This window comes from Phytophthora parasitica (genome assembly GCF_000247585.1).
Source record: "Phytophthora parasitica INRA-310 unplaced genomic scaffold supercont2.70, whole genome shotgun sequence".
NCBI classification, from domain to species: domain Eukaryota; phylum Oomycota; class Peronosporomycetes; order Peronosporales; family Peronosporaceae; genus Phytophthora; species Phytophthora nicotianae.
The window spans coordinates 169,931-194,428 of NW_008649056.1; the positions used below are offsets into that span (position 1 = coordinate 169,931).

Sequence of the window (24,498 nt, forward strand, 5' to 3'; positions counted from 1 at the left end):
AAAATGTCCTACCGAGCTGATTTTGTGGACCGATGTAAGCTTCTTGGCGCCCAAAGTCACAGAGAGCATTGTAGTCGCGGTGCTAATTAATCGTGTTTCACATCTTTTGATTGCAAATGTTCTCATTCGTGGTACATACCTGCATCCACCGAAAACTGCAACTTCAACTATCAGAGTGATGGTTCTTCTTCAACATCAGAGTGGTGGTGGTAGTCCCAGTTATCCCCGCTATCTTTGGCGATCTATGTAAAGGGATCTCAGGCTGTTGTGGACTTACGCTCGCTTAAGTTCTTTTAATGTCTGGTGATACTGCAGGTTGCTGACTGAGCTACCATCGCTGTGAGGGTTTCAAGCTTGTCACTGCCTCCGGAACATCCGATGTCGCTAGGGCGAAATCCAGACCTTTCACCGTCCACGAGGGAGAACGCGCGGTTGTTTCTACTTTCACCCGTGTCGCTACGGCCCATGACCAGCCATGCTCGAATTGAAGGTGGCGCACTGTACACGAAAGGCGAGCGCGAGGTCGCGGATACGCGCCCAATCCCGCGGAAGAGCTTCCTGCCTCAATTGGCCGCAAAGACTGGCAATGGCCTCGCAACTTTAACGGAAGAAAACTCAGACAGCGATACCTACAGACAGAAAATGTGGGCAGGTCAGGCCAACATCTTGGTGACCGTGCGTTTGCGTCCGCTTCTGAGTCACGACCGAGATCGCGTGGAGATTGTGAAAGTTTTAGGGAATAAAGAGATTGTCGTTCTCACGCGCAGTTCGGAGTCGATACCAATTGCAAATTCCTCTGCGCGACGGCATTCGTTGCACTCGCATCGGAAACCACGCCACACGTCCGCTTTTCCTGCGATGGCAAATGGATCACGCAGACGTGAAAAACGCTATGCGTTTGATTATGTTTTTTCCGCAAGTGATGGTCAGCAAAAAATTTATCAGCAAACCACGAAATTTCTGATACACGGAGTACTAAACGGTTTTAATGCTACCGTGTTTGCCTATGGCTGTACTGGAGCAGGGAAAACGTACACGATGCTTGGCACAAAAGAGGAGCCTGGTATCATGGCGAGAACATTGGAAGATCTTTTCCGAAACATTGAACGTGTTCATGCAGACCCAGCAGGACGTGTGCGATACCGAGTGACAGTCTCTTTTCTAGAAGTTTACAACGAGAATATCCGCGATCTGTTGTGTGCTAGTTCGTCTTGCTCGTCTTCTGTCGCAATGCCAACATCCGAGTTTCTAGATTTGCGTGAAGATCCGATTCGAGGGTCTGTTGTAGCGGGATTGTTGGAGGTGGAGGCGAATAATGCACAGGACGTGATGAAATTATTGCGTAGAGGCAACAAGTACCGATCACAGGAGAGTACGTCAGCTAACTCCGTCTCCTCGCGATCACACGCAGTGCTTCAGGTGCATATCGAGCAGCAAGAGAAACTGGCGGACTCGGAAAATTGCGATACTGATAACGTTGAAGTAAAATTTGGGAAATTATCACTTGTGGATTTAGCAGGAAGCGAGCGAGCTGCCGTGACACAAAACCGTGGTCAGAGGTTACTTGAGGGAGCAAATATTAATCGATCATTGCTAGCATTGGGGAATTGTATCAATGCGTTGGGAGAAAAGGAAGGAACGTTTGTGCCTTATCGAGACAGCAAGCTTACAAGGCTTCTGAAAGATTCATTGGGTGGAAATTGCCGAACGGTGATGATTGCCAACGTTAGCCTTGCAGCATCAAGTGTGGAGGAAACGTTGAACACTCTCAAATACGCTAATCGAGCCAAGAATATCAAGACGACGATAACAAGGAACATTGTTGAGTCTGATAATTCTTTCAACCAGAGCAACCTTGTGGCAAACCTTCAGGAAGAAATTGCCACATTGAAGAAGGAACTTCTTCGGCAACAAGAAAAAGCGGAAATTAGTCGACATTCTCCGCCAGAATCGGAACGACGCTGGGTCGAAAGCAAGAAATCTTTGGAGAATGAAAATGTTGACAATAACTTGGAAGAAGAAGACTGGATGACGTCAAAACTACGTGAAGCTCGTCAATACATTACGCAGTGTTTTCAAGAGCGTCGGAGATTGCGTCACGCACTATTGAAGATCGAACATCAGGTTAGTACATCAATTTTTCTCCGTAATAACATGCTTGAACTAACGAATGTTTTTTTATGTCAACAGATCAAAAGTCGAGCACAGGAACTTCAAGATAAACAGAATCCACCTGCCTTAATCACAGAACCAAACAACGCGCAGTCTTCTTCTCCCCCTTCTAAGTCATCGACTGTAAATGAACCCCAAAGTCAACAAAGGGAAGGGAAAGCATCTGTGGCAGACACAACACTGCAAGAAAATAACACAGCCGTGGAGGCAGCAAAGACGGATGTTAAAGACCAGCAACTCGCTTCTTTATTGTTGGATAAGGAAGGCCTGATGCAACAACTGACCAGAAACGAAAGAGCAATGGACGAGTTTCGGCGAGGAATTGAGCAAAGTCCGTTAATGGAGCGCAACGAATTGATCCGCGAGGTTTTACTGATGGAATTTCGAATTGGGAGTTTGGAAATTGACAAGATGCAGCTTCAAACTCTGCACGACCTGCAAATGAACGTTGGCGTTGGTGAACATGGGAACAATGACGACCTTCTTACAGGGCATCTAGATGGCAGCCTTATCCCTAATGGCGGACGAGAACTTCACCTTGATCTGCCAGCTCTTGTTTCGGATAGATCCCAACCTCAAACCTCTGACCGGGATAGCAATCGTGTACATCTTCCGAAAATCAAGGCAAGTAAAGGGTTCTTGGAGGAGCTGCGTGTGCATCTTTACCCAAGTAAATCGAATAGTAATCGTGACAAGCATCAGGAAGTGGCGCACACAGTTGCAGTATCTCCCGTGACGAACAACAAACATTGGGGCATCCACCTGAACAACGCTTCACTACCGTACATTCGTTTAAAGAAGAAGAACCCCATACCGCTATACGTCCAGCCAACCACATCTGGAAGTCTTGCAGAAGTACTAACACTGGGAAGAACACCGTCAACGAAATCGGTAGCAGAGCCTTACCTCAAATCGCTCAAGAAGCGACACAAACCTCGTGGTAAGCATAGTAAAAACGCGAAGTAATAATATTCTTGACCGATATTACTTGTTCTTGTAGATGCCACCACATTACTATATATTAAGGTGTAGTATTATCTACCAAAGTCAAATATTACTTCTTCACTTTAAGCTAACGATTATAAAATCGTTAGCCGTGGGTGAAAAACGTTGGAGTGAATATTTATGATGAGTGAGTTTACGAGGGTCCGGCATCAAGGTTTCACTTCAAAACGTCTCGGAAATGGAGTTGTTCCGTTTGCGGAATGCCGGTGAAGGCCGTTCCGAACCTCCGTCCATGCCTTCCGAGATCTGCGCACGGATCTTTTCGTAAAAGCGTTTGAACTGAAAGATATCCACCTGCCACAATACAAAACACATTAGATCAGTTAAGCACAAAAAAAATTTCGACAGATGAACGTACGTGGCCACGTCGGAACTCGACAAGATATACACCGCGCTGGAAGAGGAACACTTGCACCGTGCAGGTCAAGAGATTACCATACCGCACTTCGAGTTGGTAATTGTCCCAATCAATGGACACATTCTGCGGCACTGTGGGATACTCGTACGGAAGTGGGCAAGGGGTGGTCTTCAACGCGTTTTCGACGTTAGAGAGCACCAAGCGAGCGGGTAGTGCAGTCAAGAAGCGTGTCGAACGAGCCACAACATCACTATACGAAGGAGGCGGGACGCTGGCTGCTTGCTGCTCAGCTTGGACATCTTTGCTCTCTCCTGAAGTTGCTGCGAACGCCAGAGGTTCTGTCAGCATACGGTTAATAGGAACACCGGGTTTATCGTCCCGAGTCACAATTGATTGTGGGAGAAGGGGAGGAGAACGACCGAGGATATTGATCCCATCGAAGCCACTGGTATTTCCAACATCTCCTTTGGAGAGCTCACGAAAATGTCCTCGAGCAAACCCACGTAGAAATAGTTCCGGCGGCGAGTTGCGACGAAGTCGAATGGGCATAGTATCTCTCGGTCCAGTCACAAGCGGAGGCGATACAAATCGATGCTGTCTAGTAACAGTCTGCTGTACCAGATGAGCAGATCCAGCTACGTTCTCACCGCCAATCTCTCTCACAGCGAGGTTCATTGACGTCGTCACGGTGGCTTCTCGGACGAGCGCCTCCTGTTTAAAGAGCGCTCCAGCTTCAGAGATATTGCAAGCGTTTAACTCTTTCGTCGAAGAAATCATCGACGCATCTTCGCGATCGGACTCAAAATTGTCGTTGTTCTTGGCATCGCGAGGAGAGTTTATAGGCGTTTGACCAGACATGGAGGACGTCTCATCCAGTGGAGGCATGTAGCCAACCACGCCAGCTAGATGCTTGTTCACGCGAAGATTTTGCTGTGGAGACGGTGGGCATCGGAACGCGTGTCCATGAGGACTGGGAGACTTAGTAAGCAGTCGAGTGATCGCTTGTGGAGACACAGCACCCAGTTGACTGGGGTGCATGTGTTGTCCCAACTCAATACCGTCCTGTAAGGTGTTAATCGCCACGTTCATACGGTTCTTGTGCGTTGGATGAGGTGCTGGCGGTAATCCTGGTGGACTGAGAGCTGCGCTATTGCTCGGCTGATCATCTTCCGACATTGACGGACACGGTTTCTTGAGTTTCTCTCCACGTACCCATGTGTGACGTTGCGCTTCTTCCACCGATAGACGCATACAAGCATCCGGATAGAGTAACTGAGCGATCAGAGACTTCAATTCCATTGAGAAATGTGCTGGAAAAAACCACGTCGGGAACTCCACCTCATCTGTAGGATCGTCGTCGCTGTACTTGGTATTATACGACCATTTGCGGAATCGATCGTAGCGTACGCACTTGAGTAGATCTTTCCCAAACGGCAGGTTCCCTGCGATCATAGCGTACAGGATAATACCAATAGACCACGCATCTGCCTTTGCGCCGTCGTAACCTTGACCAGCATCCATCAGAACTTCGGGCGCAACATAGTGCGGAGAGCCCACAACCGAGCGCAGTCGTCGAATAGCTGGCTGGTCCACGCCGTTGCCATTGGCTCCAACACTTGCATCGCTGTCTGTGATGGCGAAAATGGCCGATAGCCCGAAATCCGCGATCTTCAGCGTGGAATGCTCCTCGTTATCGGCTAGTAGCAAGTTTTCGGGCTTGAGATCTCGATGGCAAACCCCCGAGTTGTGGCAAAAAGCGACTCCAGAAATGAGCTGACGGAAGTACAGACGTGCTGTCTCTTCACTGGTGCCACAATCCAGCTTGATACGGTCGAATAGCTCGCCACCCCCAGCCAACTCGAGTACCAGGAACGTAGTGCATTTGCTGTCTTGAACCAACTCCAGAGCTTCATCCAACCGCAGCACGTTCTCATGATACTCCAACCCCGACATATTGGAGATCTCGCGATGAATCGATCGTCGAGTGTGTGCGAACTTAATGAATTTCTTTGGAATTCTTGGGACTTTGATGGTCTGATTCTTCACTTGCACTTCTTGGTACAATTCGGCTGGATCGGTTTGTTGCCGCTCTGCACCACTCTCGCTCTGGTTCATTTGCTCGCCCCACACTTGAATACACTGCGGCAGTGTAAGCTCCCGCACATGTCCAGTGTGTGGATCCTCGAACGCCGCAATCGCCTGTTTGGACGTTGGATGAATCAACCACCACACGTTCTCGACTCGAATCCGCTCGGTTGTTCCCTTTGGAGAGCCAAAGTTTGATCGCATACGGTGGTTCCCTCCTGCGAACACACGTCGATTGGCTCTCTGTCCTGCATCATCGTCAAGTTCCGCTTCATCCGACGGCAGCACCAAAGGTTTGCCCTTCACGGCGACTATACAGCGAGCCAGTAATGTACTGGGGAACAGCTTGTATCCCACGGGGTTTAGTATCTTGATAGCCACGTGCTGCTTCGTACGTGTCGAGAAAGCCTCATAGACTCTGCAATAGTAACAATTAGTGTCGATTTTTATTAACAATTCTCGGAATTTCAACGTACACTCCAGCTGCGCCGCCTCCGAGGTATCCTCCGAGCTCATAGATGAGTTCATTACCGCTGTAGATGGCCTGGCCGTCGTAATGATCCACCTGGATGGTCTGAAGCTTGCGGCGTCTTTCGTTCATCATGGTGTTTGGCAGTTTTAACTGTACTTCTCCACCCTATAGAGCTCTACAGACCACGAGCACGTAGTTGAATCAGAAGCAGAACGGGTGGCAATCGATATGAAGCGCAGAGAGCGCCAGGAAGCCCACGCAGGACAATAACCAGCTGCCAAATCAGGGAATGGGCTTTACCTGCTTTTTGGAGCGTCTAGCGCTCGGATTTCGACCGGAGAAGCGCCTACACGAGCTCAATGAACTGCACTGTCGAGTGAGAGAGCTCGAGAGAGGCTTGGTGCGGCGCTGCACTCGCTGGAGCGAGTGTCCTTTGGTGCTGCGTCTGTCGCGTCCCCAGCGAGACTTGATGACTGGGACGGGCAACCGACTCAGATGGTACCTGTGCAGTATTTCGACCAATAGAAGAGCGTCAATTCGCTTTTGCGCCAATTGAGGCAGAGATCTGGCTATTTCTGGCACGACACTGTAACGGATGCCGATAAGTCTTCGGAGCACTGTAGGTACCTAGGGCAACTCCATAGTGAACGCTAATGAGCCGTAACGCAGGTTTGAGCTGAAGGGTACGAAGGATCGGCTAATAGCGGCCGCTAGCAAGCACAGACACAATTCTTTGGGTTGGCACGAAGTGCCACGATCGGGTGCGAAGTGCAGGCTTCGTCGTAATGGCACGCGTTCGCAGTGAAGTTCGACATGTGATATTGAAGTTGACTAAACGCTTCATGATTGGCTGACGAACTAGGTGTAGGTCATATCCCGTACCAAAACACGGTTAGTTTCTTCACCTCATTTCGATAAATGAGCATGAGAAAAAAGACGGTCATTTCCACCAATCACAGAGCATTTCTAAAGCGACGCACAATTTATGCGGGCGAAAAGTGAGCTCGAAATGCTGAGCTTTGCACTGACCAACTTTCATCGCCGCTGTCTGTTGCCGACCACAAGTTCCTTCAGTATCTCAACCATGAGCAAGGCTTTGCTGCAGGACATCGCGCTGACAAACGCCATGGGCGAGTCCGTGCAGGGCGAAACGCTCGGCCAGGACGGCAAGGTGCTTGCGCTCTACTTCGCGGCAGACTGGTGTCCGGACTGCCGCGCTTTCCAGCCGGCGTTCAACAGGTTTTACGAGACTGCAAAAGACAACCTGGACGTGGTCTTCGTGGGCTCCGACGCCTCAGCCAAGGATCAACTAGCACATTTCACGGACAAGCAGGGTCCCTGGTGGATGGTACCTTTCGAGGGCGAGACGCGCACGCTGCTCAAGCGCAAGTTTGGCGTTTGCGCCGGCGCCGAGGTGAGCGAGCTACGCCCCATCACGCGCAAGGGTGGTATCCCGACGCTCGTGGTCATCCGCCCCGATGGAGAGGTCGTCGACTTCCACGCTGCCGATAAAATTGAGCGCGATGGCATCAAGGCTCTCGCGGCCTGGCAGCAGTAAAATGAATCAGCAAGATAACTCGCATCCAGTGGTTAAATAAACTGCACTGAACGTTCACTTGCTTCTGAAATGTCGAGATCTCCCGACTCCAGATCTCCCGACACCAATAAGTACAGCTTATTAGTAGTCCACGTGGCGCCATGAATGGATCATCAAATACCGCTTGAAGCGGCTCGCTCGCTGCGTTCACATGTAGACGAGCGAAACATGCACATCTGGTGACACGCGCTAGCCAATCATAACGCTTTTCATCATTCGTGAGCGTGACTGGAGAAATGGCGGACGCGTTGCTGCACGGCACGACGCTGGTGAACGCCAAGGGCGAGACGATCGACGGGGGCGACGTCGGCAAGACCGGATTGCTGGCGTTGTACTTCGCTGTACGTCCATGCACCTCTATGCAGCCTAAAACCCCCAATTCTAACGCTGCTCGATTTGAATAGGCGAACTGGTGCCCGGACTGCCGCGCCTTCCAGTCAAAGCTCAATGACTTCTATGCTGAAGCGAACACGTCAACGCAGAACCTTGATATCGTCTTCCTGAGCTCCGACATGTCAGAGGAAGACCAGCAGGCGCACTTCTCGACCAAGCACGGTGACTGGTGGATGGTACCTCGTGACGCCGAAATCCGCAATGAGCTCCGCCGAAAGGTGAGCATTGCTCCCCAACAACGTGTTTCTGCCGCAGTTTGGCTTGTTTACTGACCTGATCTGATGAACGTATCCGTATCATGCAGTATGGTATCCGCAATGGCAAGGACGACGTGGAGGTGGGCGTCACATACCGAAACAGCGGCATCCCAGCTCTCGTGATCATCCGTCCCAATGGCGAGGTCCTGGACTTCCAGGGTGTCCAGCAAGTCGAAAACGACGGTATCAAAGCGCTAGCGTATTGGCAATCCAAGGTACAGAGCAAAGAGCAGTGAAACTCACTCTCAAGCAGCTAGGTAACAAAGTCTTGATACATGCACATTATTTGGGCCTTTTCATTTGGTTTTTGAGGTGATACTCCACACCACCGAGCAATAAAATAAAGAAACTAGTCATACCATAGCTAACTTATCACGGCAACCATCACCTCCACCTACGCCGTCGCCGACACTGCCACACTCGCCGCTTCGGCGTAGAGGCAGTTGCCGAGTTCCTCGAACGCGTCGGGGCTGATTCGATTCTGCTCCGCCGCCACGAGCATCTCTTTGTACATGGCATTGCCCAGTGCCGCAAACATGCCGGCTGTGAATCCCTGGGGCATGGCATTGTCGTCACTACCATCGGTCACCGACAATGTCTGTAGGTCCCGGAAGATCACACCGGGAGGCAGTTGCACCTCCTGCAGGAGCGACCGCAGTCCGTCATCACGTCTGCGTCGTCGTCGAGTCTCCTTTGGCCCTCTCTTCTCCCTTTCTTCCGCTTCAACGCTCTCAGTATCGCTGTCTTCTGTGTCCTCGTCCGCGGCGGCTTCTAGCTCCTGGAATAGCCCATAGAGCGTCTGCAATCGATTCCAGGCGTCCGCAGCACGTCTCTGCTCATCCAAGGACAGCTCCGCCACGTGTCCTTTCCTCGCTTTGACTATCCCCTCCGCGATGATCAAATGTACACCGGAAACATCCTCTGGGCGCTTGCGAAAATGGTCGCGGACGGATTCATCGTCGCGTAAGGAAGTGTAGGCAACGCTTGGGCTGAGAGGGAAGTCTTCTTCATCACTGGAAGATCCACCACCGCCGTTGTCGTGACCGATGGGCGCCGGTAGATGCAGCCGCGCTCGCTGAATCGCCCGGCGCAGCATCGCCTGAAGTCGTGAAGCTGCCTAAAGCAGCGGTTCGTGTAGTGACTTCATTTTTGTATGGGAAGTGATGATGCGTCGTTTATAGATTGTCCTCGAGATGTAGGAATGTTTGTAGTTTGGTAAGGCAATCTGAATCAGATGTTGACTTTGAAAGGATTCCGAGACACAAGAGAGCGGAGACATCTAGGACGACGCGAGGATGCTTCTACGCTCGGCGTTGATCGAAGACGGCGATGGATTCAGCGATGAGCTGCTAGAAGAACGCCCTGGCTGCAGCTCCACCACCTTCCCCTGACCGAGTGCCTCCGCTGCCAACTGCGACTTGAATTGTTGCGGTAAAAGATGTTGAAGCGGGCACTGCAGTTCCTTCGTAGATCACCGTCACGAGTTCAGCGTATCCGCTACGGTGTCAAAGTCCCAATGGTACGCCCGCTGCGGAGACACGTGGACAGGCAATTCTTTTGGAACAACAAATACTTGAGTATACGGCAATAGGAAGAGTACGTGTTCACGTTCGACGCGCACAGGTTGACCGTTGACAATCACGCAAGACCTGACTACAGCCATTCTGAAGAGGGGACGACGACGGCGCTATCACTCTCAATTGATGACTGCGTATGTTCACGATGACAGCTCTATCGATGCACCGATTGGCATCACTTTGGACGGAGAGCTATTGAATACTTGTAGAGAGTGCCATAACGTGCTTGTACGAGTGGACACCAGCAGAGCGTTTTCTTGCGTGGAGCAGTTTTTTTTGTTGCTCGACAATGACGACAACGACAGTTCGCTCTCAGGACAGGACGTGGTCGACCAACTCCTGAGCAGTCGATCGAATTACTCAAGAGAATTGCAGCGGCGATGATCGCCCGCGACGCAGTAGCGACTACCAGTTTGAGAAGGCTATGTCCTCCCGTTCTCTGCTTTGTGGACCATGCTGCTGACTGGCGACGCACGTAAACTTTGCGTTTGCGGCACAGCGTCTGACCAAGTCAACGGATATCATGTGCTATCAGCGCTGCAAGAGCTCTTCATGCTGTAGCCGTTTCACAAGCGGTGTGCAATGCGTATATGAACGTTGTCACGTTTCATGCTTGGCGTTCGAAGACCGTTCTGTAGCGCCAACGTTCTTGGGAAGCAGGTAGAGGACCCATTGCTGCCGCGAATAGCGTGCGTAGTGCGTGGCGCGCGCACGTTGAAATGAGCCGACCGAACCCATTACTGAACGGAATGCATTTTAGTACTTCGGTAGTCAATGTTGAACGTGCCCTTTTAAGATTCGATCCCATTTGACAAATTATGTATCTTTTCTGCCCAGAGCTTTAACAGCTTGGGTATTTGCGCACAAAACTAGTACCGAAAGACCCATATTCCCACTAGATTTCCTTGAAATGTGCCCATTTTACCAAAGGTAACCCATCGATACAAAGAAGGAAATTTACAGAAGCCGCAGCGGGACTAGTCGCGGACGACCATTGTTCCTTGCGCGTTCTGCAGCCTACCACACTCGACTCTCTCTCGCGCCGCGCTATACGATCGAACGCAAGCCACAAGCGTCAGCGCTCGTGACAACCTCAGTCACACATTCTCCACGATGGATTCAGGTAACTCAGAGGCGATCCGCTTAGCTCAGGCGTCGGACTGGAAGGGCCTTCAGCGGCTACTGGAACGAGACCCTGCTATTGCCAAGCAGCGTGGAGACCATGGCATGCTGCCGATCCATTGGGCCTGCACAGTGAGCCGTGTGCCGCTATCGCTCATGGCCAAGCTGATTCAAGCGTATCCAGACGGTGTTCGAGCCAAGAACGCTGGCGAGTTACTACCATTGCATATCGCCATCCGAGCCGGTGTACAGGCGTCTTGCTTGCGTAAACTACTCCGCGCGTATCCTGAAGCGGTGAACGAGCGGACCCCCGAAGGCGTATCGGCTCTAAAGATGGCGGAAGACTTTGAACTGGATGCAAACAGCTTGAAGCTGTTGCGTCGAGCACACGAACGTATTACGCTGCAGCAGCAACAAGATGATAGTCCAAGCGAACGGAGTAGCGCTGAGATTGATATGAAACAAGCGCTCGGCGTCCAGGAAGAAGGAGAAGCTTCCGGTGTTGAAAAACCCGAAGATGAAGACAGGGAGACTGAGGAATGGACTGAAGCTGTCGTACCAGATCCTTTCGTGGGCAATGTCGGCTTTAACGGATTTCTTCATGTCGGTGACGATCGAGAACTGGAAACAACTGAGACGGCAGTCTTGAAGCCGGACACAAGTGTCAGTATGAGTGAGCAGTCGTTGAGCGACAGTCTTGACACGCCTCATGATCATCTCGTGTCGCCTTCCTCGGAAAGCTCCTCCAGTCTAGAGGAACCGGCCAGCTCTCGATCTTCATTTGGTGCTCCATTTCGCACTAGCAGTCGTCAAGGCCTTGCAGGCTATCAGAGTCAAACACACACTCCCGTTCGCCCTCCGACTCGGATGCATCGCACTGCGTCACTGCTTGCTCAATTGCAGAATAATGGCATCCTCACTGAACGCGAGTTGCGTACGATGGTGTCTGCAATGAGTGCCAACGCCGCTGTGGCCAACAACGAGGATGAAATGGCGAGGCGAAGCCACAGTCGCCACATGTCGCTGCCAATGATGCCCAGCCATGAAAACCTTCGACAAAATTCAAGCTTCCAATTCTACGATGAAGCAGACGATGAGAACGAGGAGAATGAGATTGAGATTGCGTCTTCAAGAGACAGTGCCAGCACTGTAGGAGGAGCATTTGGTGCTCAATTCAACCCGCGAGGTCGGCTTTTCCGGTCGGTACACGAGCCTGTTCGACGCTCAGTCACTCCTAGTGGATCTCAAAGAGGTTCACCGCCACTGTTCAGGAGAACCCACCGTCGTGCTTCTCATGGATCGCACGGTCGAGGACACTTTGACCCTCCTCCTGAGTGGAAACATGACGGCGAATGCTCCATCTGTCGAGCAAGCTTCGGCATGTTCAAGCACCGTCACCACTGTCGTAATTGTGGCAAGTCGATCTGCAGTCAACATAGTGCAGACAAGAAAATATCCATGGAGGCGAAGGGCTTTACAACTCCGCAACGCGTGTGTGTCACGTGCTACGCTATGATCACTCACAGTCGGTCGATGAAACACGATTTGGAGCTCGACGAAACGGGTCAGGACGGCTCAGTACTACACCCCGCCACCTTCCAGCAACAACACTTCGCCCCCAATGCTAGCGCTGGCAACTCTGCTGTTGCCGCGTTCTCGTCTTCTGGAGCCCCGGGGATTAGTCGCAGTGCGTTTGGAAGCTCGCGGAGTCCTACTAGCACTGGTGGGAGTCCCACCCCATCACCGACAACGGGACGCAAGGGTAGCTCTCGAAAGTCAAGCGTTCTTGCTGCCGGTGAGGCAACTGGAGGCGGTGGCGAGCGTGCCACTACTGGACTGAGTGGAGCAACGTCTCCTGTCCTCGAGCTGCGGTGTTTGCTGGCTTCGCAGCAGAAGCAGATCGAGCAACTCGCTCAGAGCAACATGCAAATGCAGCAGCAGTTGCTTGAACAAGAAGAACTCAAGGCCGAGACGATGCTGTTGATCACGCAACTAATGACGCGTGTGTCCGTGCTGGAGCTGCAAAAGGAGCGCAGTTTCCATAACAGCAAACGACGCAGCGCTGAAACGGGGGAAAGCGAGGAGGACGATGAAGAATTCCCTCAAGACGATACCCTTCCGTTCGAGCGATAGGAAATACTTTTTATGACGCCCACACCAGCCAGCGAAGGAAGCTGGCTGGTATCTATTCGCATCACTATTCACCTGTTTAACATCTCTTTAAGCCTGTGTGTCGGGAGAAACCACACAGCACTTTAGTATCTCGTACAACCAAAGCAATAGCGTTTTATTTAGAGCCCAAAGTGTTGAGAGTTATTCGTTCCATTGAGTGATATTCGCTCTGTCCTCTGCGTCTGTGAAGCTGCTGAGGCTGATGGAGATTTACTTGAGCGCGGGAGCCTCGCCGATCTCGCTGCGCTCGTACTGGAACTTGCCGCGCGGGACGTAGTCCAGCTCTGGGTGTGCGCCGCCCTCCTTGCCCTTGGACGAGAAGCGCGAGTTGATAGTGTCCACCACGAGGTAGACGCCGAAGATGGCGGAGGCCAGGCCCAGACCTGTGAAAGGCTTCTTGGCACAGCCGCTGATGAAAGGGTGGCTTCTCCACGCGTCCTGGTGAGCGAGAACCATTGCGAGCAGCGACGACGATTCCGAGGGTCTAGCTCCTTGTGTCAAGCGCGTCCACGACCGCAAAATATGCAGCGCAACTTAAAAAGATAAAGTTGCGCAACATAAAATCTTCTTCAATTTCCTTTTAGCAACTTATTGGTAATCGGTTTGTCGAAGGTCAAGCAATAATGGCGGTAAGGTTGACAGACGCATGACCGTGCCCTGCAGACAACCATGACATGTTCTTACGCGTAATTTCTCTTGTGCTATTGCCACAGGACAAATCGGGCTCTCGGAAAGGTCCAGGTGTGGCCAACGTGACACGTCAGACATGGGACCGCGCACACTACGAGAAGCTCGCCCAGCTCCGTGCTGAGGGGAAACTAGAGAAGGAAGAGGTGCGTTTGTCTGTTCAATTCCTGCTGTGTGGTAATGTGTGCAGCTAAATAACCAAATGAATGGGCCGCCCTGTAGACGAAGAAGGTGATCAAGTCGACTAAGGAGGAGTTCCAGGCTGCCAATGAGGGTGCAGCGGGTCCTGCTGGCTCGGCACGCGCATTTCTGAAGGCTCGAACCAACAAGATGTCATTGGAGAGCAGCGTGGGTACTGTGAAGGTGGTCAAGTCCGATGATGTGAGCAAGAATGGCGGCTACTATTGCGAGGTTTGCGAGTGCGGCCTCAAGGACTCGGTGGCGTATCTGGATCACATCAATGGCAAAAAACGTAAGTAGGCCAAGGACATGAAGCATTTGATATAGTCTGAACAGTAGGTTTGCTATCGCAGACTTGCGCAAGCTCGGCTACAGCATGCGAGTGGAGCGATCGACGGTGGATCAGGTGAAGAATCGACTGCAGAGTGCGTCCAAGCGCAAGTGGGACCCTTTGATGGCCAAGAAGCTGGACGCTATGGAAGGTGCGAAGCTCTTGGTAATTCGCTTGATCGTATCGGACTTGTGACTTATGACTTGTTATCTTTGTGTTATGCAGATTACGAGAAGAAACTAAAGGCAGCGGAGGAAGAGGAAGCTCGTGCCAAGCGACAGAAGAAGGAGCAGAAGAAAGCCAAAAAGCTCGGAAAGGAGGCACTGGAGCAGGACAAATCTGACGACGCTGACAAAAAGCCTGAGGCTGCCGATGAAGCTCTCGATGCTGATGCCGAAATGATGGCCATGATGGGCTTCGGCGGCTTTGGCGGCTCCAAGAAGTCATAATAGAATGCACGATGAATGTTGCCTTCGTGTCCGCATCAAGTTGGCTATTTGTGTAATTGTTTTGAAAGTACCAATTTACAAAATCTAGTGACTTTTACACAAAAACACCACCTTGAGACAGATCGCGGAGCTACGAGAATGTCCGGCCGCTCGCCGCACTTCGGCCGTCCAGAAGCCTCTCACGGACAGCGACACAATCCGCATGCCTCACACCAAGACCATTCACCCAGTTCCACGCTGCTGTTGCGGGGCCTGGCGCGCTCTGTGGACGACGAAATGGTACAATTATTGGACCAGAAGCTGCCACCCCTTTAAATATAAACTAGGTGGTAGACCGGGTGGTAGAATGAAGTAGAACACGACAGAGTCGAGAATCTTCAGGTCTTCCAGTCACTCACCGTCCGCTTCGTCATCCTCGCTCAGATCCTCCGCGCGTTGGCGTCTTTCCGACCGTTGCAGGCGAGAACCATTTACGACAAGGTACGCGCAGAAAAAATAGCGTGTAATGCTACGATTTAGTGTTAACTAAAGTGATTTTGGTGCATTATAGGCCACTGGAGAACCGCGAGGGTTCGCCTTTGTCGACTTTGACTCGGTGGAGAGTGCGATGCAAGCCATGAACGCTTTCGGTAGAATATTGGAGTATTTCTGCAATTATAATTGGTGCAACCTGTGACAATAAAGCTGTGGATGTACCTGCAGAGTCGACGCCTCTGGTACTGGAGCATCGAGCTGTGAACGTTAGCTACACGGACGGATTCCGTCGTCGTTCAGCGGATGATTCAAACCGACCCAATGACCAGCGCCAGGGGTGGCAACCGCGACCAGACTGGATTTGTGATGGGGTGGGTCGAAGTTTTGTGTATTAGTTAGCTGGAAATTACTCATTTTGGTTGTTGTACCAGTGCAACGTGACCAATTTCGCTCGACGGACGATTTGTTTCCAGTGCAATGCACCCAAGACAGCTCAAACGAAGGAAATCCCAGTGACAGCATCATATCGCCAAGAGCAAATGCGCAACCGAAATGATTCTCAGTATACAGGGGAATCTGCTACCATGATATCTCTCGGTGCTCCGTCAAGAGATGAGATGGGTACACACAGACGCGGTGAACACGCCCGACATGTTCCTCCGTCTCAAGTTCTAGTAGTGCGCATGCTCCCACCAGATATCGAGGAAGGCGAGGTGTGTATGCTCTTGAATGTGATTAACTGTTATCCAGGTTTCCAATTAACTCAAACTTTGTGCAGCTCCAAGTAGCCTTCGCAGAGTTTGACGGCGTACAAGATATCCGTCTTATTCGAGATCGCGCGACGAATCTGTCGCGAGGTTTTGGCTTCGTCGAGTTCCGCGATATCGAAGTACGATCCATCCACTGTTTCGTATACTAACAAGACTCTAATTGTCGCTTGCGATGACTATTGTAGGCAGCGACGAGTGCTCTGCGACAATGTGCTGGCTTAGTTGTCCAAAATACGCACGTGGAGGTGTCGTATGCTCGGGATACTCTGGCCAGCAGGTCGCAATATGTGGCGGACTTGCATCCTGGACCGCGCACTGGCAGCTCCATGGTCGTCACAGCGTTGGAACAAGCGCAATGGTCGCTCTCTCAAGGACGCGGAGCTGAAGCCACAACTGATCAGGTGAACGCATGTTGCATTTTTGTTTGCTGAACTGGACGAGCCGAAGCGAAACACGTATCTAATCTCCAAGGTCTCCTGCTCTGCTACTCGCATGCTCGAACTGCTTGTTGTCATCAGCAGAACATTGTCGACCAAGACGTGAGTGCACTTCTGGATAGTGCTGCAGCCGCTGTTGTGCCTCGCTTCGAAGAACCCAAGAAGATGTGGCCTCCGCCATTCGAGACAGCAGGCGGCAGCTACGTATATGTTAGCGAGTATGGACTCTATTGGGATCCGGACAGCTTGTTCTACTACGACGCACACACCATGATGTACCATAACTCGTTCACTGGTACGTACTACCGGTGCGTGGATCCTCAGAGCAGCGGAGCGTCTGCTTTTCAGGTATTCGAGCCACCGCTACCAGTTGACGATGAAGCGTACAACGAGGCAACCACAGCGAAGTTACCTGCTACAAGTAAATCAGCGTTGAGTTTATCACTGAAGAAAGACAAGAAGAAAGCGCCTGCAATCTCGTTTGCCATCAAGACTACAGCATTCGCTTCAGCAACGGTGGCTGAGAAAACCCCGATGAAAGTGGGGACCAGTGTTGCTTCATCTGCAGTCAGTGCTGTAAGTGTGACCAGTATTGGCATGAAGCGTAAGAGCGCAGACGACATTGCTAAGTGGTCGCAGCGGCAACGTGAAGCAAAAGATGAGTCAAGTCCAACAATTGCTCAAGAGGTGACTATTTCATCGCAGAAGACGGAGACTAGTGCTGCGTCTACTGATTCCGTCATCGATGCCTTGACGAGTGTGCCTCAAGAAGTACCCATTTGTCTGGTAAGTGCTGCTGTTTGAGATGGCAAGGTATAGTTGACTGATGTTGATTCTTGGTGGTAGCTTTGTCGACGGAAATTCGGGTCGTTGGAGATGCTTCGCAAGCATGAGAAGTTGTCAAAGTTGCACTTGGCGAACATGGCAAAGGCGAATAAGAACAAGCAACATATCGCTGCGCAGTATCGAGAGCACGAGAAGGAGATGGAACGAGATGCCAAGAAGCAGCGGCAAGAAGAGAATGCTCCGCCTTCAGCCAGCAACAACTGGAGTGCGTCTGCTCCCAGCTCGAATCCTGAGTCCACGACGAACTCACTTGAGTCAGGTATTGGTGGCAAGATGCTCAAGATGATGGGATGGAAGAGCGGCGAGGGACTCGGCAAGCATGGCACAGGCATCACAGCACCGATCAATGCCGCTGGACAAGGCGGGCGTAGTGATACGGCCGGACTCGGGTCCAAGGCGCCGCTCTCTGCGTCAGTGGATCTCTCGGACGTCACCTCCGACAAAGAACGTCGCCAGCGACTTGCCCGCGCTCGCTACGACAATGCCTAGGTCAATTTTCTCGAAATCTTTTGTAAAAGTTACCACTTTTGCGTTTTCTTATTGAAAATGTTTGCTGAAAATGAAGTTACCCATGCTGCGCATAGCTGAGATCAGTAACTTAGAGCAGCTTCTGCACGGCGTTCTTGAGCAGCGACTTCTTGTAACCGGAGATCTTCTCATGAACCTCCTTGCCGTCCTTGAAGAAGCGGAACTCCGGGTACGCACCGACATCCAGGTCGTCCTTGAGCTTCTCCACCTCCGGAATGGACACGTCCAGCTTCGCGAACGTCACCTCCGGGTGGGCTTCAGCCAGGTCTGCGAAGAACGGAGCAATCTGAGCACACTTGCCGCACCACGGGGCCATAAAGTCCGCCACGACGGGCTTGCCGCTCTTGATCAGAGCGTCGAACTGGGCCTTGGTCTTCACGACCGTCAACACGGCAGCATCGTCGTCCCCGGCCTCGTCCTTGACCGTGGAAAAGTACTCGTAGCTGTCCGTAGGCGTGGCCTTGATGGTCTTGTCACCAGGCTGCCAGTTGGCCGGACACACCTCGCCATGCTCCTCCACGAACTGCAGAGCCTTGATAAGACGCAGCGTCTCGTCGACACTGCGGCCAATGGGCATGTTGTTGATAGTGATCTGCTGGAGAACGCCCTCCTTGTCCATGATGAACAGACCACGCAGAGCCACGCCGGCCTGTTCCACGAGCACGCCGTACTTAGCCGAGATGACCTTGGTGATGTCCGAGACGATGGGGATGTCCATCTTGCCCAGACCGCCCTTGTTGCGCGGCAGACGCGTCCAGGCCAAGTGGCTCTCAGGCGAGTCACAGGACACGGCGATCAGCTGCGTGTTGAGCGCCTTGAACTCCTCGGCGCGGTCGTTGAACGCGATGATCTCGGTGGGGCACACGTACGTGAAGTCCTTCGGGTAGAAGAACAGCACCACGTACTGGCCACGGTACGTATCCAGCGACACGTCCGTGATGTCGCCGTTCACCACAGCCTGGGCCGTGAATTGCGGCGCCTGGTGCTGCACACGCGCGGCAACGGGCGGATACTGCACGAACGAATCCTCCTCGTCGTCCTCGAAGAAGAAATCATCGCCGTCCGTGGCGAACGTGCGCAGCGGCTGACGAGTGGCCACCAGCGAGTTGGACAGGAAGGGAGCAGCGGTACGCGGGGCAAGGCGAGCGGCAGACGGCAGCGCACGAGCGGCCGCAACGCGACGGATAATCTGCATAGCACGCATTGTTGATACGGTTGTGCTTTTTTTCGAGAATGAGGAGCTCTTTTTGAGCCTCACGTATGATGACCGAAAAGATCTTGAATTGAGTATGCAATCTGTTTAACAAAATTGTGTTGAAGCTATCGAATAGGAGAGGTTTTGAAGATATTTTCAAGTCTTGCCTTAGATTTTTTGATAGGAAGTTACTACAGACTGTATTCTGAATCATATCGAGAATTGCCTTACATCACGCGCAGCCATGACGAAGCACAAGCGCAATGAGAACGCAGCCACTAAGGATCGTAAGATCGAGACACCGCCAGCAAAAGTCGCAAAATCGACTTCCGTTTGCGAGTATTGCCGAAAGGAATTCACTACTCGAGGAATCCCCCTGCATCAAACGAAATGCAGCAAGAAACAAGCTCACGACAAAGCCGAAGCTAAGAAGACGCGCTCCTACAAGTTTTGTATCGTCAACGAAGCCATTCACGAAGAAATCCTCTCGTTCCTGAACAATCAAACACTCACCAAGATGCAGATGATAACTGGCGATCATTACCAGCAGTGCGAACCTGTGTTGGCGAGATACTGCTGCAAATGTGAGGATGATAACCCAGCCGTTCTAGGTGGTCTGTGCCAACAGTGTAACACGACTCTGGGGTATAGTCGTCGCTCTACTTGGGTAGAAAAACAAGTTGCCAAAGACAAATACGGATTGCGCAAGAAGGACCTCCGAGAAATTCGAAATTCATTGGGCCAGTACTACGATTGCGATATTCTGGAGATGTACATGATTGAAAAGTGCGGATCAAAGATGGGGTGGGTAAGATATCTTGCCAAAAGAGACATGAGTAAGAGGAAGGCACTGGCTACGCGGAGGAAGAACCAGGAGGATATGGATGCTTTCTTGAAGTCGCTAGCTCCTGGGTTTGCGCCATACCTATGGGCGATTGGCTTTAAGAAAACGGACGAGGAGCTATTGATGGAAAGCAGTCAGCGCTTTATCGAACTTAAGTCGAGGCTTGAAGAACGTGGGCTTCATCTTCCAGCGAGTTCGACGCTCTGCAGCGATTACATTACCACAGGAGTTGGTAAGATCGAAGATGTAGTGAGAGAGACGGAAACTATTCAAAGTTCGCGCAACCTGAACTAAAAACGCAGCGCCGTAATGACTAAGGTGGTGTGGCAATGGCAATGCGGAGCTGTGAATGCTGCACTGGGAAAGCTAATGGTGACTTGTTATACCGTGTCGCTGGTAGGCTTTACAGTTAATTTCGCCACAATACATGGATGCCGTCAGACAAGCTCATGGCTCGTACGCTGACGTTGAGTTAGCTAACTTCGCTCCGAAAAAAATCCTTCATTTATTTTCTGAAGGTTCGCCAGGCCGCAAAGTTCATTTTGCGGATGTGACAATTCTATAGTGTGACGATATCATTTCGTCAGCGATAGTGAAACTGTCATTATGTTTTACATCATATTTTAGTACATGAACTTTATTTCGAAAGAGCACCATTTGCAATTGTCCGCGATATCCCTTACACTTCGGTCTCATTTCCAGATTCATCGCTTTATACATAGTCATGGTAAAGCGCGCGCGCGGCGCAAGCTCAACTAACGATCACTTGTCAGGAACACCACCAGAGGCACAAAATCGAAATCGATTTGTCAATTCTGTTACCAGAAGTTCATTACTCCGGGGATTTCGCTCCACCACAAGAAATATCCCCAGAAACGATCTCATGATAAAATAGAAACCAAGGAGATCCGCTCCTATAAGTTCTGTATTGTCAACGAACCTGTCTTTGAAGAGATTCTCTCATTCCTGAACAATCAGACACTTACCAAGATGCAGACGACCATGGAGATCACTACCAGTAGTGTGAACCTTGTTACCAAGATACTGTTGCAACTGTGAGGACGACAATCCTGTCATTCGAGACAGCACATGGATTTTGGCTTAAAACGCGCTAAATAAATCTTTCAGGTTGTGGAAAATTTCCACTCAAAAAAGTATTAGTAAGTTTGTGCAAACAGAAACCTAATGAACATGATATCTCATCATTATCCACATATGCTTTCTTGATCATGCAGGTCAATGAAACCTACGTTGCAGCATGTTCCTGCTTACAATCATTTTATAAGCTTAACCACCAACACTTTTGCGAAAGCTTTGACATCTTGCCGAATGGAGGAGCGCTGCGACGTGGGCGATCCAGCCCAGTACACTGGACCTTACCAACATTTGTGCATCCTCAACGAGAATGTGTTCGAGCACATCCTCAGCTTCCTCAGTAACCAAGCGCTTACCAAGTTGCACACCGTCACAGGCGACTGCTACTCGAATTGTCAGTCTCACCTGACTCAATTCTGCTGCGCATGCGGAAATGACAACCCAAAAATTCTCCACAATGTTTGTCGAGAGTGCGAGTCAAAGTCGGGCAATTACGTGCCATTTGCCGATAAGGACATGGCCACAAGTGTTTACGGCTTGAAAATGCGTGAGCTGGGTGAAGTTCCACCGTGCACAAGCACCAACGAAACGCTATATCGGCGTGTTGATCTGGAGAATTATTTGGAGGCGAAATACGGGTCGAAGCTGGGGTGGCTTCGCGAGATCGCGCGGCGAGATATGGTGGAAAGGAAAATTCAGGAAATGGAGCAACAGGAGCAAGAGGAACGAGCAGTTTTTATGGAATCTTTGGCGCCAGGATTTGTGATCTACGCTCAACTGATCGGCTTAGAGGAAACCAACAAGAGTCTTCTGTGGCAATGCAGCCAACGTTTCGATGCACTGAGGGCGGCTCTGAGGTCGCGTGGGCTTCAACTGCGACTCGGACTCAAGCAGTGTGAACGATACGTCGTTGCTGGGGATGTCGATATTTCGGATGTGGTGGATACTACGGAAGAAAATGTGTTTCTCGATACGCGCACAGATTATCAGTGGAAGATGAAAAAGGCTCAGCATGGCAACGGAGCGAGCGGCGAGAAAGCGAAGATGGAGCTGTGCATCTCGTACTTGGAAAACCACAAGGGACTTAAGCTTCCGCGTAAGTGGGAGAACTGTCGCCCGCGTTTTGAGGAAGTTATACGCTCTGGAGGTACCCCGCAGTGCGAAGTACGCTACATCTACAGCGAGTAAGAGGAAGCATGCAAGTACTCGATAACCATTACGACAGGATGCACGTGCTCTCATTGCGAGAAAGCACGGGACGGATCAGATTTAGCTGAGGCTGTTTGCCTGCTAGCAAGCGGTGGGGGTAATTACGTTGCGTGACTGTGTGGTGCTCTCCCGTTGTAACGCCTGGAAAGGGCGAATACGACGACGACGGTACCAGGTTAGAAGTTTAGGTTAACGAGTACTCTCGATCAATACCCTACCGGGCAGATGTGGTTTGAGAACATTTCAGCACGAAAATGTTGCTCTTGGTTTAACAGTTTGTGAAGCTTGTACCGTGATTGCTTCTCACTCCATTTGATCGGAAGCGTACAGCCTCTATTCCTGCTATGATTCAAACCATTTCTTCGGCGCTTGCTGGGTCCACTCGTTATGAAGTTCTTGGAGCAAGTTGAAATTATCTAGCCATGAAAGGGTTATATTACCTTGGGAAAATGGCAAATCGAAGTTCTGGTTGATATTTTGGAAGCAAGATACACTCGATATTTTATTGTGCTCATTATAAGGATATGCTTGTGGAGAAAAGAGACATCTTTACTCAGAAGTGGCAGCCTACAGTAATCATTTGGCTTTGGGTATCTGCGTAATAATTTGGTTTCCATGAAAGCGTAATACGTTCGATTCCACTTTCAATATTTTCGTCAGTCTTGAAAACTCTTCTCGACAACAATGAGTCTTAAATTCCTGACGTTCCTACTCGTCATTACAGTCTGTGCTGATTCCAGCAATGGCTCTGTCTTCGACATTTTAGAGCCTAACTCTAATAGTCGTCATCTCAGGGGTACTTTAAATCATGCCAAGACGAACGACGAAGAGAGGAACGCGGCTGTAGTGGCGCTCGTTTTCGCAGCGGAGCAGGCCAGAGCAGAACATCTAGTTAAACAGGGCGGCAAAGTAGCTGCGGCGAATCATGCAAAGCAGTCAAACAAAATCGGTGGGGACAAGATTTCGGGTGCGCTGACTAGCACCTCGAAGAAGGATCGAGCCGGAGCTATAGCTTTTTTCGCTGTTTACCTCGGGCTACCTTTGGCGGTCGGCGCAGTCATTCATCTACTGGCTAAATCACGCCATACCACCTCTGGCGAGCAATAGCGAGAGGTAGAATGAAGTCAATAATGCTGACTAGAAAGCTCAATTGTGAAGCACACAGGTTTGATATATCCCGCTTGTTTTCTACACTTTGCCTTACATTACCGCAAATATAAAGGTGTCCTTACCAGCAAAGCAAGCTCTTTATCGCTAATTGTCATTCGTTGGTTTAACGATTTTCTCTTTTCTCGTTATCTCATAATAATGCACGGGGAAGCTCTGGATTTTTTTTTAGTCATAATCAAAATCTTAGCCTACAGTAGGGAATAAGAATATTGTTTTAGCTCTACTAATTAGACCACCAAAGGGTTATATAACAAATTAATAGCACTACTATTATAATTCTCTGAAATTTATTTCAGTTAAGAGTCTATCGGGGATCCGATTTTTCTCGCATAATTCATATTAGATCCTATAATGTACCCTCCGTACATCAATTCTCTTTTTATTCTTCAGTGGATGAATTCGTAAAATTGATACCCTTACAGACATTTGAAAAACACACCTCCCCGTAAATTAAATGGTCGGATTATTGTATAAAAGCTTAGAGACTGGTAGCGTGGGATCTACAAATACCTCTACTAATTTATTCCTGCATTGCTTTTGAATCACACACGTGAATGTTGACCCTGTCGGCGACAGTCCCATCTTCGTACAACTTGCAACTGCAAGTAATTTATATGGCTATTTACTTATTGTGTAATTTATGAATTAAATACTACGATATCGCTTATCCCAGAGGGTTATCCATAATGATAACCGAGGACCCATTTACATATCCAGATCTCTATTTATGACGATATATTTACTCACTCGACTAGTTGTGCCAAGAAATTCCTCATCAACGAACTTCTGTGGTTGAATGCTTGTTGGAGTCTTCTAATAGAAGACAGGGGGGACTCTTGGAGCTCGGACCGCACTCTCTGAGAGCCTGCACCACTTGAAAAAGCGGGCTTCGCAAGAATGAGTGTGGTGTAGTAATTCCCACGGCAACTAGCTACTAGTGCAGGTAGGATAAACCCACAACAATACGTCTACCAGAACGGTAAAAGATCGTTTGGCCGTGATCTGAAGACCCAGACTTAGCCCTTACACCGGGACAGACTGGACCTGCAAATCGCTTATATAGACCAACCAGT

At 50.4% G+C, this 24,498-nt stretch overlaps 13 protein-coding genes across 14 annotated transcripts; 9 read left to right on the top strand and 4 right to left on the bottom strand.

The window, feature by feature from the left end:
* Window positions 1–378: 378 nt before the first annotated feature.
* PPTG_17515 (hypothetical protein) lies at window positions 379–3,154 on the top strand (the record flags this gene model as incomplete). Its single annotated transcript, XM_008915388.1, has 2 exons — window positions 379–2,124; window positions 2,191–3,154. 2 exons carry the CDS (start codon window positions 379–381, stop codon window positions 3,136–3,138), a joined length of 2,694 nt encoding a protein of 897 aa, XP_008913636.1. The 3' UTR covers window positions 3,139–3,154.
* An 8-nt stretch (window positions 3,155–3,162) lies between these two features.
* On the bottom strand, window positions 3,163–6,952 carry PPTG_17516. Of its 2 annotated transcripts, XM_008915390.1 has the most exons (4): window positions 6,393–6,952; window positions 6,097–6,267; window positions 3,536–6,038; window positions 3,163–3,471 (listed from the first exon to the last, which is right to left on the bottom strand). In XM_008915390.1, the coding sequence occupies exons 2-4, from the start codon at window positions 6,222–6,224 to the stop codon at window positions 3,340–3,342; spliced, it is 2,763 nt and encodes a 920-aa protein (XP_008913638.1). In that variant the 5' UTR covers window positions 6,225–6,267; window positions 6,393–6,952; the 3' UTR covers window positions 3,163–3,339. The 2 variants fall into 2 exon arrangements, with proteins under 2 accessions (XP_008913638.1, XP_008913637.1); XM_008915389.1 differs by having other exon boundaries at window positions 6,097–6,952.
* Window positions 6,953–7,077: 125 nt separating this feature from the next.
* PPTG_17517 (hypothetical protein) lies at window positions 7,078–7,650 on the top strand (the record flags this gene model as incomplete). The annotated part of the gene is made up of 1 exon (XM_008915391.1): window positions 7,078–7,650. The coding sequence occupies one exon, from the start codon at window positions 7,078–7,080 to the stop codon at window positions 7,648–7,650; it is 573 nt and encodes a 190-aa protein (XP_008913639.1).
* Window positions 7,651–7,925: 275 nt separating this feature from the next.
* On the top strand, window positions 7,926–8,575 carry PPTG_17518 (hypothetical protein; the record flags this gene model as incomplete). Its single annotated transcript, XM_008915392.1, has 3 exons — window positions 7,926–8,030; window positions 8,094–8,300; window positions 8,387–8,575. The coding sequence occupies 3 exons, from the start codon at window positions 7,926–7,928 to the stop codon at window positions 8,573–8,575; spliced, it is 501 nt and encodes a 166-aa protein (XP_008913640.1).
* A 20-nt stretch (window positions 8,576–8,595) lies between these two features.
* PPTG_17519 (hypothetical protein) lies at window positions 8,596–9,917 on the bottom strand. The gene has a single exon (XM_008915393.1). It carries the CDS (start codon window positions 9,433–9,435, stop codon window positions 8,734–8,736), a length of 702 nt encoding a protein of 233 aa, XP_008913641.1. The 5' UTR covers window positions 9,436–9,917; the 3' UTR covers window positions 8,596–8,733.
* Window positions 9,918–10,848: 931 nt separating this feature from the next.
* On the top strand, window positions 10,849–13,377 carry PPTG_17520 (hypothetical protein). Its single transcript, XM_008915394.1, has one exon. The coding sequence runs from the start codon at window positions 11,030–11,032 to the stop codon at window positions 13,169–13,171; it is 2,142 nt and encodes a 713-aa protein (XP_008913642.1). The 5' UTR covers window positions 10,849–11,029; the 3' UTR covers window positions 13,172–13,377.
* Window positions 13,241–13,738, bottom strand: PPTG_17521 (hypothetical protein). Its single transcript, XM_008915395.1, has one exon. The coding sequence runs from the start codon at window positions 13,664–13,666 to the stop codon at window positions 13,421–13,423; it is 246 nt and encodes an 81-aa protein (XP_008913643.1). The 5' UTR covers window positions 13,667–13,738; the 3' UTR covers window positions 13,241–13,420.
* A 95-nt stretch (window positions 13,739–13,833) lies between these two features.
* On the top strand, window positions 13,834–14,857 carry PPTG_17522 (hypothetical protein; the record flags this gene model as incomplete). Its single annotated transcript, XM_008915396.1, has 5 exons — window positions 13,834–13,839; window positions 13,924–14,043; window positions 14,120–14,369; window positions 14,431–14,559; window positions 14,634–14,857. 5 exons carry the CDS (start codon window positions 13,834–13,836, stop codon window positions 14,855–14,857), a joined length of 729 nt encoding a protein of 242 aa, XP_008913644.1.
* Window positions 14,858–14,995: 138 nt separating this feature from the next.
* Window positions 14,996–17,873, top strand: PPTG_17523 (hypothetical protein; the record flags this gene model as incomplete). Its single annotated transcript, XM_008915397.1, has 9 exons — window positions 14,996–15,136; window positions 15,281–15,337; window positions 15,408–15,486; window positions 15,560–15,702; window positions 15,763–16,044; window positions 16,110–16,220; window positions 16,287–16,502; window positions 16,623–17,324; window positions 17,385–17,873. The coding sequence occupies 9 exons, from the start codon at window positions 14,996–14,998 to the stop codon at window positions 17,871–17,873; spliced, it is 2,220 nt and encodes a 739-aa protein (XP_008913645.1).
* On the bottom strand, window positions 17,867–19,190 carry PPTG_17524 (hypothetical protein). The gene has a single exon (XM_008915398.1). It carries the CDS (start codon window positions 19,114–19,116, stop codon window positions 17,983–17,985), a length of 1,134 nt encoding a protein of 377 aa, XP_008913646.1. The 5' UTR covers window positions 19,117–19,190; the 3' UTR covers window positions 17,867–17,982.
* Window positions 19,191–19,351: 161 nt separating this feature from the next.
* PPTG_17525 (hypothetical protein) lies at window positions 19,352–20,245 on the top strand (the record flags this gene model as incomplete). The annotated part of the gene is made up of 1 exon (XM_008915399.1): window positions 19,352–20,245. The coding sequence occupies one exon, from the start codon at window positions 19,352–19,354 to the stop codon at window positions 20,243–20,245; it is 894 nt and encodes a 297-aa protein (XP_008913647.1).
* A 990-nt stretch (window positions 20,246–21,235) lies between these two features.
* Window positions 21,236–22,764, top strand: PPTG_17526 (hypothetical protein). The gene has a single exon (XM_008915400.1). The coding sequence runs from the start codon at window positions 21,281–21,283 to the stop codon at window positions 22,232–22,234; it is 954 nt and encodes a 317-aa protein (XP_008913648.1). The 5' UTR covers window positions 21,236–21,280; the 3' UTR covers window positions 22,235–22,764.
* Window positions 22,765–22,939: 175 nt separating this feature from the next.
* Window positions 22,940–23,362, top strand: PPTG_24132 (hypothetical protein; the record flags this gene model as incomplete). The annotated part of the gene is made up of 1 exon (XM_008915401.1): window positions 22,940–23,362. One exon carries the CDS (start codon window positions 22,940–22,942, stop codon window positions 23,360–23,362), a length of 423 nt encoding a protein of 140 aa, XP_008913649.1.
* Between the last annotated feature and the right edge of the window lie 1,136 nt (window positions 23,363–24,498).

What these genes read in the sequence shown, in the direction of transcription:
- PPTG_17516 (XM_008915390.1), bottom strand. Translation starts at nt 6,224, where the DNA reads ATGATGAACGAAAGACGCCGCAAGCTTCAGACCATCCAGGTGGATCAT. An exon ending in GGAGGCGGCGCAGCTGGAGT is followed by an intron (nt 6,039 to 6,096) that starts GTACGTTGAAAT and finishes TTACTATTGCAG; the next exon opens with AGTCTATGAGGCTTTCTCGA. An exon ending in TCGAGTTCCGACGTGGCCAC is followed by an intron (nt 3,472 to 3,535) that starts GTACGTTCATCT and finishes GTATTGTGGCAG; the next exon opens with GTGGATATCTTTCAGTTCAA.
- PPTG_17519 (XM_008915393.1), bottom strand. Translation starts at nt 9,435, where the DNA reads ATGCTGCGCCGGGCGATTCAGCGAGCGCGGCTGCATCTACCGGCGCCC.
- PPTG_17520 (XM_008915394.1), top strand. Translation starts at nt 11,030, where the DNA reads ATGGATTCAGGTAACTCAGAGGCGATCCGCTTAGCTCAGGCGTCGGAC.
- PPTG_17521 (XM_008915395.1), bottom strand. Translation starts at nt 13,666, where the DNA reads ATGGTTCTCGCTCACCAGGACGCGTGGAGAAGCCACCCTTTCATCAGC.
- PPTG_17524 (XM_008915398.1), bottom strand. Translation starts at nt 19,116, where the DNA reads ATGCGTGCTATGCAGATTATCCGTCGCGTTGCGGCCGCTCGTGCGCTG.
- PPTG_17526 (XM_008915400.1), top strand. Translation starts at nt 21,281, where the DNA reads ATGGAGGAGCGCTGCGACGTGGGCGATCCAGCCCAGTACACTGGACCT.